Source organism: Balaenoptera physalus (genome assembly GCF_965194825.1).
Source record: "Balaenoptera physalus genome assembly, chromosome: 16".
NCBI lineage: Eukaryota > Metazoa > Chordata > Mammalia > Artiodactyla > Balaenopteridae > Balaenoptera > Balaenoptera physalus.
In genome coordinates this window covers 12,434,571-12,454,721 of record NC_138898.1, presented here as the reverse complement: position 1 = coordinate 12,454,721, position 20,151 = coordinate 12,434,571, and the positions used below count along the sequence as shown (strand labels likewise).

The 20,151-nt window shown below is 46.5% G+C and overlaps 1 protein-coding gene across 3 annotated transcripts in view; it reads left to right on the top strand.

Moving 5' to 3' along the window:
• The first annotated feature begins 15,726 nt into the window (after positions 1-15,726).
• Positions 15,727-20,151, top strand: part of ARFGEF2 (ARF guanine nucleotide exchange factor 2) — a 100,904-nt gene continuing 96,479 nt past the window's right edge. For 2 of the 3 annotated variants that reach the window (XM_082430782.1, XM_082430781.1), the window contains exon 1: positions 15,727-16,035. In XM_082430782.1, the coding sequence (XP_082286908.1) occupies positions 15,915-16,035 (121 nt within the window). In that variant the 5' untranslated portion in view covers positions 15,727-15,914. The remainder of the gene's footprint in view (positions 16,036-20,151) is intronic. The other variant, XM_082430783.1, reaches the window with a different exon arrangement.

The window sequence follows — 20,151 nt, the reverse complement described above, 5'->3', positions numbered from 1 at the left end:
GAGGAAACTGAAGCCCTGGAAAGGCTGGTGATTTGCCCAAAGTCACATGATACACAGAATAGGACCTAGAGGCAGATGGGCTGGGTTTAAACCCCAGCACTGTTACTGACTGGCCACATGACCATGATCAAGTTAAAGCATACCCCTGTGCCTCAGTTTCCCCATCTTTCTTAGCGTTCTTATGAGGATTAAGGGAATTAATACATGGAAAGCACTTAGAAGGGTGCCTGGCACCTGGGCTGGGACTAGAGTGAGGCAAGTGAGGAACTTGCTTTGGAGCAAAATTTAAGGGGGCACCAAAAAACTCGGTGATTAGGATAAATGATCTTTGTAATACCATATTTTTTAAAAATCAAAATGAATGTAAAAAATCCATGATGGATAAAAATATCCAACATGTTAAATAGACAGGAGCAGTACTACAGACTTTGCCTCTTGTCTCAGGCTCCAATAGGGCCCCACATGGCACTGTTACTGATCCTGTCCTTATAGAAGATGTTGGTATTTTGTTCATTATGGATTTTTCATATTCATTTTGATTTTTGTAAATACTGCATTATAAATATCATTTCTCCCAGTCATGGAGGTTTTTTGGCACCGCCTTAAATTTTGCCTGGCTTGCTTCCACCTACCTAGCCCCAGGCTTGTTTTGCATAGAGGAAGCATCCATTGCACGTTTGCCATTGTTATTGCTACTGATTGCTAACTCTGCACCAGGAGTTGTTGTGAAGAGTTTTATAAATATCTATCAGCTCAACAAGAAGGATAAAAACCAGAAACAAAGTTGAAAACCAAGGGACAGAATGGGAGAAAATATTTGTAGCTTATACAAGCAAAAGATTAGTGCCGAAACTTTATCAGGAACTCCTACAAATTCAAGATAGGGGAAGAGGATTAAGAGGTACAAACTACTAGGTATAAAATAAATAAGATGCAAGGATGTAGTGTACAGCACAGGGAATATAGCCAATATTTTTTTTTTTTGAACTCAGATCACGTGAGACTTTAATCGTTGAACAAACAGACAATTAATAGCAGTTATACCGTTGAAATGTCGTGATCCAGCATCAAGGTCATAAACCATATTGCCCATATGAACTCCAGAATACAATTACACTGTTATCCCTAGTAAAACTTGTTCCATTGACCAGTGTTTTAGAAGAACAGGTGATAAAGCATTTTGACTAGCTGGCCTAAATTTTAATCACTCAGAAGTGGTTTTATTCTCCAAAAAATAAATAGCGCACGGGCTCAAGACACACCGGCTTCAGTAGTTGTGGCGTGCAGACTCAGTAGTTGTGGCCCACTGGCTTAGTTGTTCCGTTATAGCCAATATTTTATAATAACTTTACATGGAATATCATCTATAAAAATATTGAATCACTATGTTGTACACCTGAAGCTAATATACTATTGTAAATCAACTGTGTTTCGATATAAATAAATAAATAAATAAATAAATAAACAAATAAATAAATACCTTAAAAAAAAGAATTCCTACAAATTAATTTTTTTTTTTTTTGGCTGCATTGGGTCTTTGTTGCTGCGCACGGGCTTTCTCTAGTTGCCGCGAGCGGGAGCTTCTCTTCGTTGCGGTGCACGGGCTTCTCATTGCAGCGGCGCGCGGGCTTCAGTAGTTGTGGCACGCAGGCTTAGTTGCTCCGCGGCAAGTGGGCATGTAGGATCTTCCCAGACCAGGGCACGAACCTGTGTCCCCTGCATTGGCAGGTGGATTCTTAACCACTGCGCCACCAGGGAAGTCCCGCAGATTAAGTTTTTTAAAGGACAAATGACCCAATACAACAGCAGGCAAAGGAGAGAAACAGGCAATTCACCGAGAAGGGAAAACAGATGATCATCAAATATATGAAAAACTTCAATCTCACTAGTTATGAAATACACATTTTGAAATTGATGTTATCAGGCATTGGCAAGGATATAAGGACACGGTATTATAAACTGATAGCAGCCTCTTTGGAGGGAAATTTGGCATATCTAGTAAATTAAAATTACACACACCCTCTTGCTGAGCTATTCCACTTCTTTTTACCCCAGGGAAAAACATACCCACGTGTGCAAGGATGTTTATTGAGACTTTGCTCGTAACGGTGATAAATTGGAAACACCCTAAATGTTCTTCAGGAAGAGAGCTGATTAAAAAAAAAAAAACGTGATATGGCCAGCAACACCACTCCTCCTGGGGGGCCCAGGTCTATGGCAGCATCTCCTATCACCAGCCCTGATCTACAGAAGCCAGCGCCCCTGAGCTTTCCACCACCAGATCTCTCTTGTGCAGATAAGTGGAGAATTCCCTGGGCCCGTCTGCAGAACAGACTGGCAGGGCGGGGTTCTAGTGTCCTCACTCTCACAAACCTGCCTTTCTGGGTCTTGGCTCCCTTCCTGCATGGTCTGCTGGGGCAGTCCTGGCGTTTCTACTGCACACATTTTTTCAAGCTGCCCTCCTGGGAGCATACGAGCATCATCCATCTCCTGGGGATGTGCCAAGGTGTTAAATCACAGGAAAATACTCACAAATGGTAAACTCACTCATATGCAGTATCATGTTATCTCCCTACACTCCACCCCTTGATCCAGCACCCTCTAGACCCAGTCCATCCACACTCTCCTGACTCTGGTTGGTACACGTGAAACTGATTGTGCAGCCCCTTCAGTGTCTAATCCCCCTCCTCTCTTAGCAGCCCAGAACATCCCCAAGTCGGGCTGTGCTGCAGTGTGGCTCTTGGAGATGGCGGTGGATGCTGTTGGTTGGACCTCCTTGTCTAGAAGTGTTCAAGAAAGTTTGGAAGTGTCCTTGGCAAGATGGTGTCAACTCCAACCTCTGCAATCACACAGCCCTGGGTTCAAGGTCAGGAGCTCAGCACTTCCTAGTTGTGTGGAAATTCACTCATCCTCTGTGAGCCTCTGTCTCCCCATCTGTGAAGGGCAGGGAGTAGCACCGGCCTCAATGGGTCATTGTAAAGATTAAGTGAGATAACACCCGAATAGCTCCCCACAGAGTACCCGCCTGGCTGGGCTGAGACACTTAGATGGGCCCTTCCAAACTTGAGATTCTATAAATAGGCAGACATGCTTCCCAGAAACCAGTGGGGAATTGAAAGCAGTGTCAGGCATTGGGGGAGGGGAGGAAAGGGACTTGAGGGAGAAAAGGAAACGTACACTGGGTTCCGCTGCAGCTGTGGTGTGTGCCTGCGGTTCTCTCCAGATACTTCTCTGTTGTGGGTACCGTCCTGTGCATTGAGGGATTAGTAACATCCCTGGCCTCTACCCACTAGATGCCAGTAGCACTCCCACCCCACTTTGTGACAACCTCGTATCCCCTGGGGAGCAAAGTAATCCCTGGTTGAGAACCGCTGCTGCAAAATGAATTAAGCCTCCCAGTAAAACCGGGATAATAACATGCTAATACCTGCCTTGTATGGCAGCGGTACAGATTGTGGTTATTATGATGTGTTTATTGAGCACTTACTACATGCCAATGTCTGTGCTGATGCTTGGCATTACTCAGGTCATCTAATCCTCAAGCCTATCCTACGTGCCACTGCTATCCTTATCCTCACTGTACAGAGGAAGCAACTACAAACTTCTCTCTTTTCTTCAAATCCAAATTCAACCAGCGCCTCCCAAAGACCTATTATGTGCCGGGACCCGGGGAGGTATTGTACGTGTAATAACCTCACTGGTTTCTGGGTGGATTCTGCCAAATGGGAGGCAGTGGCTGGAGGTTGGAGGGTGAAAGGAAGGGAAGATCCAGAGCATTTTTCTCTCTCTCCGCCTCCAACAGCATCTTCAGCAGCTGCTGTGTCTCCAGCTCCTGCCTTACAGCCCCTCCCTCATGGGTCCTGGCTCCCGCTGCCTGTCAAAGCTTCCAGCAGGTGGCCCAGTCTCCCATGCCACCATTAACGCCAACTCCTGTCTTTTCTCTCCCTCTACAAGGGTGGCAGCCTCTTCCTGCTATGGTTAATCTCCGGGCTGCCTAATATGCCCTGTTTGGCTTCTCAGCTCTTCCATCACCCACATAACCAATCCCCTGTATTATATTCCCTAAGTTTGAATACCTAGAGGTGTTTCTGCTTCTCTGATTGGACTCTGCTACATATAGGATCTGGTTTCCTTCCATGCTCTTAGATCAGAATGATGAGCTCTTGGCCACACATGGAGTATATCTCCTGAATACAAGAATAAATGTGTTTGATAAATGTATTAGTCAGGACTCTTGATTGCAAGTGACAGAAAACCTAACCCCAAATGGTTTAAGCAGCAAAAGGGAATTTATCAGCTTATGTAACTGAAAAGTCCTGAGGATGTACTGATTGCAAGCACAGTTTGATCCAGGGACCCCAATGCTATTGTCAGCATGAACGTGGATGTTTACAGCAGTGAGAAAGGCCCATATAAACTGTAAACTGCTGTGGGAAAGGCTATGAGTAGTATCCCAGTGGCTTTTTCTCCCCTTCTTCCTGAGTTAGGCACGGGGCTGTCTGGAATCAGACTACATTTCCACAAAACAAGTGATTTGGTGATCTACATAAGATGGTCTCCTTTTTATACTGCTAAGTAAAGACTTTAATATAAAAGAAAATTAAAGAATTCTTTTCATCATTACTTCACAAAGAAAGAACATTTTAACCACCGCTACCCGCCAAAAAGGGAAAGAGATTAAAATATTAGAATAAACAGCAGTTGTTTAAGTTTATAAAATTTTCACTACATTGTTGTTTTCCCCAAAGTACCATGAACTGGTTAAAAGAAAAAAGAACAAAATCAAACCCAAAAAACCCTCCTCATTGTCTAGCCAGTTTGTGTGTGTGTGTGTGTGTGCACGCGCATGTAGCAGGGGGATGTTGGGTACCCCAGCTCTAGAAAATTCTGAGATTCGTAAAAAGTGGTTCTTGCCCTAAGGAGCTTCAGGTTCCAAGAAGAAGAAGAAAAAAAAAAAACAGGATAATTGCTTTAATCGAGGCACAAGCAACAAGAGAATTTCTCTCTTTTTCAGAGAGAGAAATTAATCCTGACTGTGGGAAAACCAGGTGGGGAGCAGAGATCTGAGTGGACTGAGATGAATTCTATGAGCCGATAAGTCTGGGAGATAATTTTTACCAGACCAAAGAGAATCTGCAATTCCTAGAGTCTTGGTACCTTTAGGAGCAGAGATTCTATCGCCAAATAATCTCTTCCAGTTGGGGCATTAATGAAAACAGTGGGCGAGTTTGGTCCCCTCTCCTCCTGGGCCCCAGAGGCTCTGAGAACCATCACCTCTGATAGGATCCAGCTTGGAATTTAGCCTTCAAGTGCCGGCCAGTGCAGGTTTGAGAGGGAAGCTGCAGCCCCCAGGAAGGTCAGGAGATATATGGGGTCCTCGCACCATCATGAAGGACAATAAGGTACCTGGGACAGCAGACGTCAGAGGACTGGGCTCCGTGAGACTCTGAGACCCTGCGGCCCCCCAACTCGTTAGAACCCCTTGGAGAATTCGGGGGCACACCGGGCAGTTGTAGCTGAACTCATTATGAGGAGGAATTATCCTCTTAGCTTCCCAGTCCCACAGCTCACTGCTGGAAGCACAGAAATGAGAAAAGGCAACAAAAGAGAAGGTCATAGATGGCAGGGGCGGGGGGTGGGGGGGGGGTCATAGGGAGTATCAGGCAGAAGAGTCAGCGAATCAGAATCAAACCTGACTGATTTTCACGCAAGACTGGCAATGAAAATAAATAAGGAAAAGTCTCCAGACTTTGTAAGACGGGCTCATGGAAAATTGTGGTGAGAGAGATTTTTTCTGATTAGCTCTGGGGAATAAAATAAGTCGGTACCACACTCACACATGACATAGCTATTAGATGTTCTTCTGGTGCCAAGGTAGCGCATGAGAATGATTCTAAAGCAAGAGGAGGAAACCAAAACCTTCTTCCCTCCTTTTTTTCAGGGGGGTGTAAAATAGGACCAGGTGGTGAGTCTAATCAGAACTGCCAGAACATTGGCGCCCTCTGATGGCCAATATATAAATTGCATGAAGGTTGAGGACGGAGGAGGGGTGGAGGGTCTTCTTTCCCTTTTATGAAAAGAGAGATGTTAGATATACTAAGACGTTTCAGAGAGGCTGGCATTGCTTAAGAGGAATGTCCATTGGAAGGGGTACTCTTGGAGTTGGAGCCTATACACCCTTCTCCTTCTGAAGCCGCCTTTTCCTGCGTTCCCTGGCTTGGTAAACGGCCTCACCACCAGTCTGGTTCCCCAAATAAGAAACCTGGGGGTCATCCTAGACACCCTACTCTCCCTCATCCTCACATTCAGGTAGTTCCTGAGGCCTGATCATGTAACCTTCTAAACTGGTCTTGAATCTGCCTGCTTTTCACCACCTCTCCTGCTGCGGCTCTGGTCCAGGCCACCAACCCGTCAGCTAGAAAACAGCAGAAGTTTTCCTGTTTTGAGTATTCTCTCTTAGACCCATTCTAGCAGGGTGATCTTTCCCTTTGTCATCAAATTATTTTTGATTAAATAACTGTTCTGGTTACCAAGCTACAGATCAAATCACCTCAAAACTTAGTGGCTTAAAACAATAATCAGTACCTCTCACTGTTTCTGTGGGTCAGGAAGTCGGCAAGGGTGTGGTTTGGCAGTTCTGGCTGGAAGTTTCTTCTGTGATTGCAGTGTGACAAGGACTGCAATGGCTGGACCTGGGACAGTGGGAGCCAGAGCAGTTGGGGGTTGGAGGGGCTCAGCATCTTCCTATCTCCACCTGGGCTCTCCATGTGGGCTGCTTGGGCTTCCTCACAGCATGGTGGACTCAGGGCAGTGTGCCTGATTAAATGGCAACTCAGGGCTCAGGCACAAGCGTTACCGCGAGCAAAGCGGAAACTGAACCACTATTTATGATTTAGCCTCAAAAATACATAACATCACTTCTGCCCTACTCTATTAGTGGATTTAGTCTCAAAAGCCCACCTGGTTTCAAGGGTTGGGGACATAGATCTCACCTCTCAATGGGCAGAGTGTCAAAGAATTTGTGGACATATTTTAAACCTGCCACAAGAACTAATACTTGGTAAAAATTTAAAATATGATACAGATAAGGCTTCAACCAACCCCCCCCCACATTAGTTTATGTGTTTATTATCTGTTTCTCCACATTAGAAATGAAGCTCGATGAGGGTAAGGACTTGGGCATTTTGTTCACTGCAGTGTTCCCAGTGCCTAGAACAGGGTTCGAGAACCACAGGGTGATAGGACAGAAGGAAATATCTGTCGCTCTCCTCTCTGCCTAGATTAGGCCAAAGCATCCTCCGCCATCCAGCTCCCTCCCTCCTCTGTGGCTCTCCCAAACTCCTGCCCCAAGTCACTTAGTTGTATACTAAGTTGCCACATCTTAAAACACAGCGCCCTATAGAGATGAGCTCGGCTGTGGGAGCCTGGTAGCCTGGATTCAAATCCCAGCGCTCATGTGAACCTGTGTGTGACCTTGGACAAGAAACCTCATAAAGCCTCAGTTTTCTCTTCTGTAAAAAAGCGGTACTATTACTACTTATCTCCTGGGGTAGTGTTGAGTTAATTTAAGAAAAGCGCTTAGGGGGCTTCCCTCGTGGCACAGTGGTTAAGAATCCACCTGCCAATGCAGGGGACATGGGTTCGAGCCCTGGTCCGGGAAGATCCCACATGCCCAGAGCAACTAAGCCCATGAGCCACAACTACTGAGCCTGTGCTCTAGAGCCCGCGAGCCACAAGTACTGAAGCCCGCGTGCCACAACTACTGAGCCCGAGTGCCTAGAACCCATGCTCTGCAACAAGAGAAGCCACCGCAACAAGAAGCCCACGCACTGCAACGAAGAGTAGCCCCCTCTCGCCACAACTAGAGAAAGCCCATGAGCAGCAACGAAGACCCAAGGCAGCCAAAAATAATAAAATTTAAAAAAAAGAAAAGCACTTAGGGACTTCCCTGGCAGTCCAGTGATTAAGACTCTGTGCTTCCACTGCAGGGGGCGCAGGTTCAATCCCTGGGGAAGATCCCACATGCCACTAGGTGAGGCCAAAAAAAAAAAGCAGTTAGAACAGTGTGGCCTGGGGGAAGTACCATGTGTGTTATCCACTATTAGCTGTCATATTTCTGCATTGTTAGTTATTTTTCCAGCATATTTTCTTTATTTTTAAGACAGCTTTGTTGAGCTTTAATTCACAGATCATACAATTTACCCATCTAAGGTATACAATGGTTTTTAGTGTATTCACAGACTTGTGAAACCATTACCACAATCTAATTTCAGAACGTTTTCATCACCCTCCAAAGAAACTCTGTACCCATTAGCAGTCATTTCTCATCCCCCTCTCTCCCCAGGGCCTGAAAACCCCTAATCTACGCTCTGTGTCCATGAATCCGCCTATATCCATGATATTTTTTTTCTTGTATTGTTTCACCCTTGACTGTGTCTTATTTTCCATCCCCAATTATAATAAAGCATAAGATCCAGAGACCCTGTCTTCTTCTCTTTTTTGTCCCATCCTGAACTTCAAACTGTTCTTCACCCAGTGGGTATCTACTGATAAAGTAATAAACTGGTCCTTTGAGTGAGAACAAATACAGAGCACATACTATGTGCCAGGTAATGTGCTAGGTGCTTTATATATACATTGACTTATATTATCCTCACACAAACCCACGAAGCAGGCACTGTTATTATCCCCATTTTACTGATAAAGAAACTGAGACACAAGAGGGTGAGTCACTTGCCCAGAGTGACACAGCCAGCAAATAGGCAAAGTCAGAATTCCAACCCAGGGACTTCCCTGGTGGCGCAGTGGTTAAGAATCCGCCTGCCAATGCAGGGGAAACGGGTTCGAGCCCTGGTCCGGGAAGATCCCACATGCCGCAGAGCAACTAAGCCCATGCACCACAACTGCTGAGCCCGGGTGCTGCATCTACTGAAGCCTGCACACCTTGAGCCTGTGGTCTGCAATAAGAGAAGCCACTGCAATGAGAAGCCTGCTTGCTGCAACTAGAGAAAGCTGGTGTGCAGCAACAAAGACCCAACGCAGCCAAAAATAAAAAATTTTTTTTAAAAATTAAAAAAAAATAAAAAAAGAATTCCAACCCAGACCATTTGTATCTGGAGTCTGCACTCTTTACCACTGCACCATACTTTCTCTTTTGAGGCCCTTTCACCTGGAAGGGCCATCCTTGTCCTTCTGATTTATCTAAAGATTACCTGTGGGTACACATGTGCCATGCTTTTGGCCACTCTGTCTATATTTGGGGGACTTCCCACCTCAAGAGTGGAAGGCAGAGCCAGACATGATCTCCAGCCTCCCTTGCAGCAAAGGGGCTGGCACGTGGCCTTGGCTCTGCTAATCAGCCACACCCACACCAGCCTTCAATTTGGAGGTGAGTGACTTGAAGAAGGCCCACCTAAAATCCATCAGGTAAGAGTAGCGGAGAGGCCTGCAGCTTGCAGAAGTGGGGGTCCTGGAAATGGCATCCCATGCCCAGCCTTGGCCGTGGAGCCTGTACACAGGATGGTGGCAGTGGATCTTTCTGGTATAGCCCAGCAGTGAAATATAGACATTGCATCCGGCTGCAAAGCCTCCAAACCTGATTTTCTGCCCCTCCCAGAGTTTCTATCAGCTTCTTGGTATATTTTAATAAAACACTTTTCTGCTTAAATTATCTGGAGTGAATGCTGTTGTTCACAATTCAGAACCTTGTCTGATACACTCACTGTCTAGGTATTAGTTTCTTCCGGCTGCTATAACAAATTGCCACAAACTTAGTGGCAATACCAGAAACTGATTACCTCACAGTTCTGGAGTCCAGAAATCTGAAATGGGTCTCACTGGGCCAAATTCAAGGTGTCAGCAGGGCTGTGTTCCTTTCTGGAGGCTCTAGGGGAGAATCTGTTTTCTTGGCCTGTTCCAGCTTCTAGAGGCGGCCCACATCCCTTGGCTTGTGGTCCTCTTCCATCCTCAAAGCCAGCAAGGGCATCACTCCGACCTCTGCTTCTGTCATCACATCTCCCTTCTCTGGCTCTGACTCTTCTGCCTCCCTCTTTCACTTATAAGGACACTTGGGATTATATTCAGCCCACACAGACAATCCAGAACAGTCTTCCCATCTCAAGATCCTCAATTTATACAACTGAAACTAACACAACATTGTTTATCAACTATACTCCAGTATTAAATAAAAACTAAAAAAAAAAAAATCCTCAGTTTAATCCCATCTGTAAAGTCCCTTTGGCCACGTAAGGTTATATTCACAGGTTCTGGAGATTAGCATGTGGGTGGGTATCTTTGGAGAGTTACTGGTCTGTCTACCACCGTTGGGTTCCCCAGAAACTCATTCATTCTGAGATAAGGATTTGGATGCACATGGTTTATTTGGGAAGCATCAGTAGGAGAGAGGGGAAGTGAGACAGGGGAGGGGAGGAAGCCACAACAGGGTGTGCGGCCAGAGTTGTCTCTTCATCACTGGGTAGCTCTCCCCAGGGTGTCAACCCACTGGCATTTCTGGTGTGCCCTAGGCTCAGCCAAGCACACATCTGGGTCCAGGGAGAGCGCTCAGGCCAAGGGTCTGGCACATTTAAAAACAAAAAATACCAAAACAGCATGTAGCAGACCCTGTCAGAGCTCCAGACGTTTGCCCTGGGTACTCACCTCTCCTGGCTGCAGGAGGCTGCTTTGCATAAACCATGGGGCTTGGCCAGCCTGTAAGCAGGACACAGTGTCAGAGCTGATGCCCCCAGAAGCAGCCCTTAGTCAATGATGGGTGGGAAGTTGGTGAATGGATACACCTGCTTCCCCCATCACTTGGCTGGGATAACTCTGAGACATGCCTACACTGGCTCCCAGAATTCTCCGATGGGATGGAACCCCAGATGCCCTCAGTGATGACGGGCTTGATAGCACACCTGTGTTGGCTGCAGCCCCACTCCTCTGCTGCTGTGTCCTGGGATCACCTCCCCAAACACACTTGAATCCTCGTCTTGGGGTCTTCTTCTCAGGGAGCCCAAACCAAGATCCAGGGACAGACAAACAACAAAACCCCACAACTGTGGTGTCTTAAATATTTACGTTGGGCAAGTGAACACTTTTTTAGTGCAGCTGGACACACAGACACAAACAAGCAGCATACAATTGCCGTATACATAACCTCCTTTGGAGACAATCTTGAAAATCTATATTTGAGGCTTTTCCTAAATATGAGGCCCCAACCAAATGGTGCTTCTGCCTCGAGCCCCCTCCCCAGCCGTGCTGACAGGCATCGAGGAGGCTGCACTTGAGTTTGGCCTTAAAGTAAACACGGAAAATAAATTTGTTTCCAGGGGAGCAGTAACACACAGAGGCACTGTGGGAGCGGCAGGGGGGTGGTCATCCAGGACGGCTGGGCTTATAAAGAGGCTGTGTATCGTGGGAAGAAGCCAGACTGGCAGCTGGAAAGGCAGACTGCAGGCACAGCCACAAGGGCCTTAAATGACTGGTGCTTGTTACCAAGTCAAGACATTACTCAGAGGAAAGCAGGAGTCAAAGCAGACAGTGTGGGCTGCCAACTTTATCCGTTAGGAGTAGGTTCAGCTGCAAGAGATAGGGAACTGAAAATAAAAGGTGCTTATTCTATCTCATGTAAAAGTCAATGGGGCAGCACCCCAGAATTGGCATGGCACCCCCAGAGTTGGCATGACTCTCCAGAATGTCAGGGACTCAGGTGCCTTCTCTCTTGTTGTTCTGCTGAGAAAAACTTCTATCCCAAAGATCGCCTCCTGGGTGCAACGTGGCTGCTGGACAAAATGGGCTGGGAGGAGGATGGCTAAATAGAATGCAACGTATCTCATTAAATTTACGTTTCAGGTAGACAGTGAATTCTTCTAAAAATATAACTATGTCCAAATTATTGCATGGGACCTACTTATACTAAAAAAAAAAAAAAAGGATTTCTTGTTTAGCTGAAATTCAAAGTAACAGCTGTAACAAATGACCCCAAACTCAGTGGCTTAAAGCAACACAAATTTAGGCTCTCACAGTTTTGGAGGTCAGAGGTGTAAAACGGATCAGCAGGGTGGTGTTCCTTGTGAGGCACTCAGGGCACTTGTTTCTCTGCCTTTTCCAGCTTCTAGAGGCTTGCGTGCCTCGGCTTGCGGCTCCACAATCACTCCAACCTCTGCTTCCGTCAACACATCTCCTCCTGACTCTGACCCTTCTGTGTCCCCCTTATAAGGACTCTTATTATATTGAGCCAACACGATAATCCAGGATAATTTCCCCACCTCAAAACCCTTAACTTAATCACATCTGCAAAGCCCCTTTGGCCCTCTAACATAACATATTCACTGGGGATGAATTAGGATGCGGATAACTTTGGGGACCGTTATTACGTCATAGAAAAACAGAAGTTGTGCCCCCAAATAACCTGCTGATTAAATGACTAAGTTCTGTGGCCCCCAATCCAGCTCCCTCCCTCCCTGCATTCATTCATTCATTCATTCATTCGTCCCATAAGTAGTTATTGAACACCTCCTATGTGCTCTGGGCATAGAGCCTGTGAACAGAACAGACAATGTCTCCACCTTCACGGATGCACACTCTAGCTCTGTTAACTATTCTGAAATGAAATTCATAGATAATGAAACCTTCCTATGCACATAATTTTTTGGAAAATATAATGACCTAATAAAGATGAAACAAAAGGAAAGCAATGTGTAATTTGCAGATTTGATTTCAGTATATAAATGTTTAGGTGCTATTACACTAAGAGATATAATGAAGCAGTCAGCTGCTAGAACCTAAAAGTCGAATCCCCTGGATTACAATAGCTGCAAATGCAAGGGTGCCATTGGGGCAACTCAAATACCATGGCTGGCCTAAATGGTGGCAATGTGGTTTTGAAACAGTGAACAGCATTTGGTAACGTTCCAGACAAAATACAGTTTTCCCTTGAATTATAATCACAGTTGCATTCCCGGAAAATTCAATATATATTTAAACCGCACCAAAAATGCTTCGTGTTTATATGTAGGTTCTAGGTCCAGATCATTATCAATAGGTTTTTCACCTCCAGGAATGTCTAGTCCAACCAAGTGGGACATGTGTAATTCTTTGCTATCTGGGAATGTCCAGCTCTCTGCAGGATGTAGACAAGCATTCCTGCTCCCCCTGTCATGACAATAAAAATATTTCCTCCACAAAATTTAAAAAATGTCCCTGGGGGTGGTACTGCCCTCAAGGAGAAGCAATGATTGAGCAGAACGGAGGTGCATAAGTCAAGCCCTTGATGGGAACAAAAAGGAATCCAGAATGGCCTGAGAGTCCTGACACGGAGGAAAGGGGGAGAGAGATGAAGCCAGAGAAGTCGGCCACAGTGAGATACTTAGACACAATTCCAAGGACAATGGAGAGTGATGGCTTGACCTTGTCATGGGGGGATGGCTCAAAACACCTGTTAGTCAGTGGACTGCACTGCTTTCTTCTGCGTTTCACACATTCATTCATTCACTCACTAATTTATTCAACACGTGAGGACTGAGGAGTGTCTCAGTGATGTATGTATTGCTGTGTAACAAGCTACCCCCAAATGTAGTGGCTTAAAATAACAATCATTTGTTGTTTTCCACGAATCTGTGGGTTAGCTGGGCAGTTCCTCTACTGGTCTCACCAGGGTTTCTCAAGCTGTTGAATTCAGCTGGTGGGTCAGCTGGGGGCTGGGCTCAGCCAGGAGTGCTGGGATAACGGGCCTCTCTCTCCATGGGCTCTTTCTTCCAGATGCTCCTGCACATCTGAAGACCTCATGATGCCTGGGTTCTGGACGAGCACAGCCTCACTTCCACCACATTTATTGGTCAAGGCAAGTCACAAGAGGGTAGAGAAACAGACTTCACTTCTTTCTTTCTTTTTTTTTTTTGAGATGACATTTGTTCATTTAAACCTGATCCTATTCCCAAAAGGCTTTTAAAAAAAAATTTATTGAAGTATAGTTGATTTACAATGTTGTGTTAATTTATGCTGTACAGCAAAATGATTCAGTTATATATATACATTCTTTTTCATATTCTTTCCATTTTGGTTTATCACAGGTTATTGAATATAGTTCCCTGTACTATACGGTAGGACCTTGCTGTTTATCCATCCTATACAGACTTCACTTCTTAGCAGGAGGAGCTGCAAAGTCTCCAGACAGCAATGGAATTTATGGCCATGAAACCTTCTACCTAGCCCCAGAACAGGCCCTGGGGATGCACCCTGCTCCTCTGTGGCCTAAACCCTAGTCAGACGACAAACAAGTCAACAAGTGAAAAAGGTCAGAAAGTGCTGTAGGGAGAGAGGGGCTACTTTAAACACAGTGATCAGGGAGGGCCTCCCTGAGATGTTTGAGCTGAGACCTGAGCATCTGAGCATGTCTGTGTCAGAAGTTTCCTGAGATTCCAAAAAGACACTGCCCTTGCACGCCCAGCAGCACCATGGCTCCCTTGGGGGAGGTGGGCAGCGTGAAAGGAAGGGCTCCAGTGGACAGCACAGAGTGGGCCAGAATCTGTCTCCTTACCCTCATTGGCAGGCTGTGTGACACTGGCCATCTGTGTTTCTTCCCCCGTCTGATGCCCTCAAGTGTCCCCACCTCACACACTGCACTGGGAGGAACCACAGGTTTATGAAAATAGATGGATACACTCCAGAGGGAGGTGCACTCGGGATGGTCCTTTCTGGCAGCACCATGCACAGATGTGGCACTGGACACACAGAAGTTCACTGGAATGGATGCCAGGAGTCGGGTCTACTCCAGGGACGGGGTGTTCTGTGGAAGGTGTGTGTCTTGCCACAGGGGTGGTGAAATCCCATTTTTGGAGAGTGTGCATGAATACACCTCCTTTCAATCTCTCTCTCTCCCTCCCTTTGCTTTCCTTTCACCTGCCCTTTCCCTCCACCCCTCCACACGCCCCTTTCTTTGCTCTCTCCCTCTCCCAGCCTGTTTTCTTGCCTTTCCCGCCTCTTCCCCCTTCACCTCCCTCCCGCACCATTTCTTTTTCCATTCTGCCTCCCTCTCCTCCTAATTCCCCCCTTCCCTTTCTTTCCCTCCCTCTCCTCCTCTTTGTTCCCCCTCTCCTCTGCTCTGCTCCCGCACTCTCCTCTTCCTCCCTGCTCTCTCCCTATCTCCCCCTCCCTTTCCCCTCACTTCTCCTCTTACCTTCCCGCCTCCCCTCCTCTCACCACCTGCCTGCTCTTCCAATCCTCTAGCTTCTTCTCTTTTCTCCTCACCTCCCCTGACTCCCTAATCACCTCTCTCTCACCAACTTTCTTTCCATCTTCTCTCTCCCTCACCTCCTCTCTTTCCTCCTCTTAGCCCTTTAGCATCTCTCACTCTCTTTTTTTCCAGTCTTCTTGTTCCCTTTCCTTTCTTCCTCTCCTCCTATCTCCTCCGCCTCTATCTCTCCTTCTTCATCTCTTCTCTGACCCTGTCATCCCCACTCTCACGCTCCTCATGGCCTTTCTCCTCACCTACTCTCCTCACACCCCCATCACCACCCCTCCTGCCTGTCACCACCTTTCTCCCGTCCTTCACACGCCCTCCTGCCTCCACCCACTTCTACTCACCTCCCAACTTTTCCCCTTCCTTCCTCCACCCTCGCCCCTCCCCTCCTCGTCCACCTGGCCCCGCCCCGCCCCCAGCCTAGGCCCCGCCCCTCCCCCAGCCTAGGCCACGCCCTCCAGGGTCACGGGGTCGACGGACGCCGAGCGCCCCCTCCAGTCACGTGGTCACGTGACGCGCTCCAACATGGCGGCGCCGTGGGGCCGCGGCGTCGCTTCCTGACTGGGCGGCGCGGACGGATGCGGCTGGTGCCGGCGTGGACGCCGGGCCCACAGCTTCGCTCGCCCGCCTGCTAGCGCCATCCGCCCGCGGGGCTGCTAGCCCCCGCTGGGCCGGGGCCATGCAGGAGAGCCAGACCAAGAGCATGTTCGTGTCCCGGGCCCTGGAGAAGATCCTAGCCGACAAGGAGGTGAAGCGGCCCCAGCACTCCCAGCTGCGCAGGGCCTGCCAGGTGGCGCTCGGTGGGTGAGCCGCCCCGGCCCGGCCCCGCGCCGGCCTCCCCACGCCGGCCGTTACCCCATGGGGCCTCAGCCCGGCCTCCTGGGCGCCACTTCCCCACGACCCCGAGTCCCACCCTCCGGCCCTCCTTATTATACCCCGGGAGAAACTGACGCCCTGGCAGCTCGGGACTGGCCCAAGGTCACCTAGCAAGTTGGTGACAGCCAGGGCTGGCTCTCCAGCCTCCCAGCCCAGGGCTCTTGTCACGGCTCCTTGCCGTCCTATTTCCTGGTTCCTTCTCTCGTCACCTTCAGAAGCAGCAGCCCTTGCTCTAAGTTTTTTCTTTACCTGGCTTCTGCTGGTTGGAGTTCCCCCATGTGAGCAGAGCCTGTGAGAAGAGCTGCCCAGCTGGTTTAGGGAAACTCCTGAGGCCTGCTTTGGAAGTGCCCAACTGGTGTATGTTTTCCTTTCATTTGGGGATCGCCCATAACTCCCTCCAGGAGGGATGTAGAGGGTTATCCTGCACCTTCAGGTATTGTAGTGCTAAAGAGATCTGCTCGTTCCTTGCGGTTCACTCAAATAGAGGGTCTGTGAGGGCAGAGACACTTGTTTGTTTTATTCACTGCTGGATCCCCTGCACTTGCAACAGGGCCTAACACGCAGTAGATGCTGACTGAATGGACCCACAGATGATTGAAAGAGGGGAGAAGTCTGATTCATCTCTAGTTAAAACCTTGGTAGTTGATTCCATCATCAACATCCTATCTTTTAGTTTGTCACTCAACAGATATTTATCAAATGCCCACTGTGTACCAGGCACGGTGGCAGGCACTGAGGATACAATGGGGAACGAGACAGACAAGGTATTTGCCCTTACAGAGCTTCTACTCTAATAGGGGAGGCAGAATAAGTAAATTTAAAAATGAATGAGACATTTCTGAATGCTAATAAATACTTTTGTAAAAGCAGTTTATAAAAATTTATTTATTTTGTTTATTTTTGGCTGTGTTGGGTTTTCCTTTCTGCGCACGGGCTTTCTCTAATTGCGGCGAGCGGGGGCTACTCTTCGTTGCGGTGCACAGTCTTCTCATTGTGGTGGCTTCTCGTTGTGGAGCACGGGCTCTAGGCTTGCAGGCTTCAGTAGTTGTGGCACTTGGGCTCAGTAGTTGTGGCTGGCGGGCTCTAGAGCGCAGGCTCAGTAGTTGTGACACACGGGCTTAGTTGTTCCGCGGCATGTGGGATCTTCCCAGACCAGGGCTCGAACCCATGTCCCCTGCATTGGCAGGTGGATTCTTAACCACTGTGCCACCAGGGGAACCCTAAAAGTAATTTTTTCATAATTGCTTTACTTTTGTAAAATTTTTTGTAAAAGTAGATGTGATAAAGAGGGCCTGAGGACTGCTTTCCATAGGATGGTCAAGAAAGTAATCCTTTCTGAGGAGGTGACATTTGAGCCGAGTACTGAAAGGCAGGAAGTATTCACCACGTGGAATTTCAGGAGAAGAGAGTTCTAGGCCGTGAGGATCAATACATTTGACGACAGTTGGCGTCAAGTTAATTCATCACCCCAATGCCTTTGGTTTGGAATCTGTAAAAAGACCTGTTTTCCCTAACAAGTGACCACGTAAATGGAAAGTTTGATTTTCTGTCACAGAGTTTGAGATTACCATCACCTTTCTCCTTTCATTTGGTGCAGGGTACTCTGGGAGTCTTCTCTTGGGGCCTAGGAATGGGTTTGTGAACTTTGCATTTATTTCTCTGGGAAGAAGGCCATGGCTTTCATCAGCTTCTCAGAAGGGTCTGAGACTCCCTCAAGGATCAAGAACTATTGATACAAAGGTTGTTGTTGCTGAGAAAATCTGGAAACATACTAGTCCTGTGAAATTCAGGATCAATTAGAGGAATTTACTGAGATTTAGATTTGTAAAGCTTTTTTATTCAGGAAACCAAGGCTAACTGTTGGATATTGTTTTATCAGGAATGCAGGATAAGCACTACAAAGCAGTTAGTTAGGCAAAAGCCTGGTACTTACAACTCTGCTTGGAAATCTGCCTGCATTCTATCCTCTCAATGTTACTTTAAGTGAATTGTTGCAGAAGTTTCAAAATAGTTATTTGGCAGAGAAGTTTTCGTTCCCCCTTCAGAACACTTAACATCAAATTTTCAGCAAATTGTATATCACTTTGTTGGAACCTACGTATAAAATCGTCACATGGGTCATAGAGGGCCTTAACATTGAGAGCTTTTTAGATATTTTTGGATCATGCCTTGTTGAGAAGTTCAGATTTTTCCAACCCAAATTGTGGAATGCACATTCAGTGTTTCGGTAGTGAATTGTAAGAAATAGCCTATACTGAAAATATAAATTCTCCATTAAAAATATTTTTCTTGTCAAACAATATAGATGAGTTAAATAAAATATCCCATATGATGTTAGTTAAGAAAAAAAAAGAAACAGCCTATAAAGGAAGTAATTTGACCACAGGTTAATTGAATAGCAAATTGTCATGGTGGCTCATCATCATCAACTTGAGGAATTATTACAAGGGAACCTATGTAAAGTGTTGCGTTAGACTGGCCATCTTTTTTTTTTTTTTTTTTAAGACAGTACTTGTGTGTCATTGCTATTAAATAAAAATGACTGCAGAAGAAAGCATATAGTAAAGTATCTGGTGATATTTCACTCTGCATCTCAAGGCCCAGTTTTGTGTCCAGTAAAAGTAGCTGAAACAAGCCTGTGTACGAAGTACTGCAATGTGGCGAGTATTTTAGAGATTGCCATGTATAGATTATTACTCATTTTGGTAAGAGGAACTGTAAGTGACTGCTCAAAGTTGAAATGCTTGAACGATAGGAGCACTTCCAGGAAACAGCTTCTGTGACCTTCCACCAGTTGTAGCATATTAGGGGGAGGGGATCACGGATGCAGGGGCTGTGTAGCGTAGGGATTTGGAGTGTGCCCTGTGGTCTCAAGACTGCCTGGGTTCAGATCCCTTGCCTTCTACTTGCTGTCTTTGTGACCTTGGACAGATCTTATAGCTTCCTGATGGGGTTATTATAAAGATAAAGTTAGGGGGCTTCCCTAGTGACGCAGAGGCTAAGAATCCGCCTGCCAATGCAGGGGACACGGGTTCGAGCCCTGGTCCGGGAAGATCCCACGTGCTGTGGAGCAACTAAGCCCGCGAGCCACAACTGCTGAAACCCGTGCGCCTAGAGCCTGTGCTCCGCAACAAGAGAAGCCACCGCAGTGAGAAGCCCGTGCACCGCAACGAAGCGTAGCCCCCGCTTGCTGCAACTACAGAAAGCTCGCGCGCAGCAATGAATAAATAAATAAAATAAATAAATTTATTTTTAAAAAAAGATAGTTGACGTGTGCAAAAAACTTGCCATGTAGTAGGTGCTCTGTAAAGGCTTGCTCTGTTATTTGTTTTTATTATTTTAGGCTGTGAGAAACCACAAGACACTCTAAGCACCCTGGCTTGATGTTAACTTAGGTTGGGTCCTCGTTCAAGAATGACTTATTGCTCTATTTGGTTTGTAGATGCAATAAGTAAGAAAGTAATTACACGACTGAAAGGCTGTGTTTATTAGAGTATTAACTTGCTAAGCTCAATGAAGACAAGAGTTGTTCCTTGTAAAAGCAGTGATGATCAGGATGGAATAGGTTTGGAGTAATCTCAGGGATTCATCTTCACTAAATGCCAAATGCATAGATAGGGTCTGCCCAATTAGAGGATCATGGCCTTCCAGGCTATTGAGAAATCAAAAGAGCCTGTGAAAGTATTCATCACCCCAAGGACGTTGTTGCTCTTTACTTTCTTAATGAAATTTTGATATATATTAATAATCTTGAACCTTTCAGCCCTCCAGTTGGGGTACATAATTACATTTTTAAACCTCCCTTTCACAACGGTCTTATTTAAGAGCCATTCTCTCCCATGGTCTCTTTAAATTATATTTCTGGTCTTAAACTCTATCAAGTTTAGAGACTTGAGAAGGTAATCTGAGTGGTTTCAAATGGTGTGGAAAAATCTGGAAATCTCGAAAACTTTAACTGAATTGTTTTCACAGTAGTCCTCATATATTGTAAGAGATTCGGTATCTTATTTAATAATTTAATACTCACAAAGTGCCAAGTA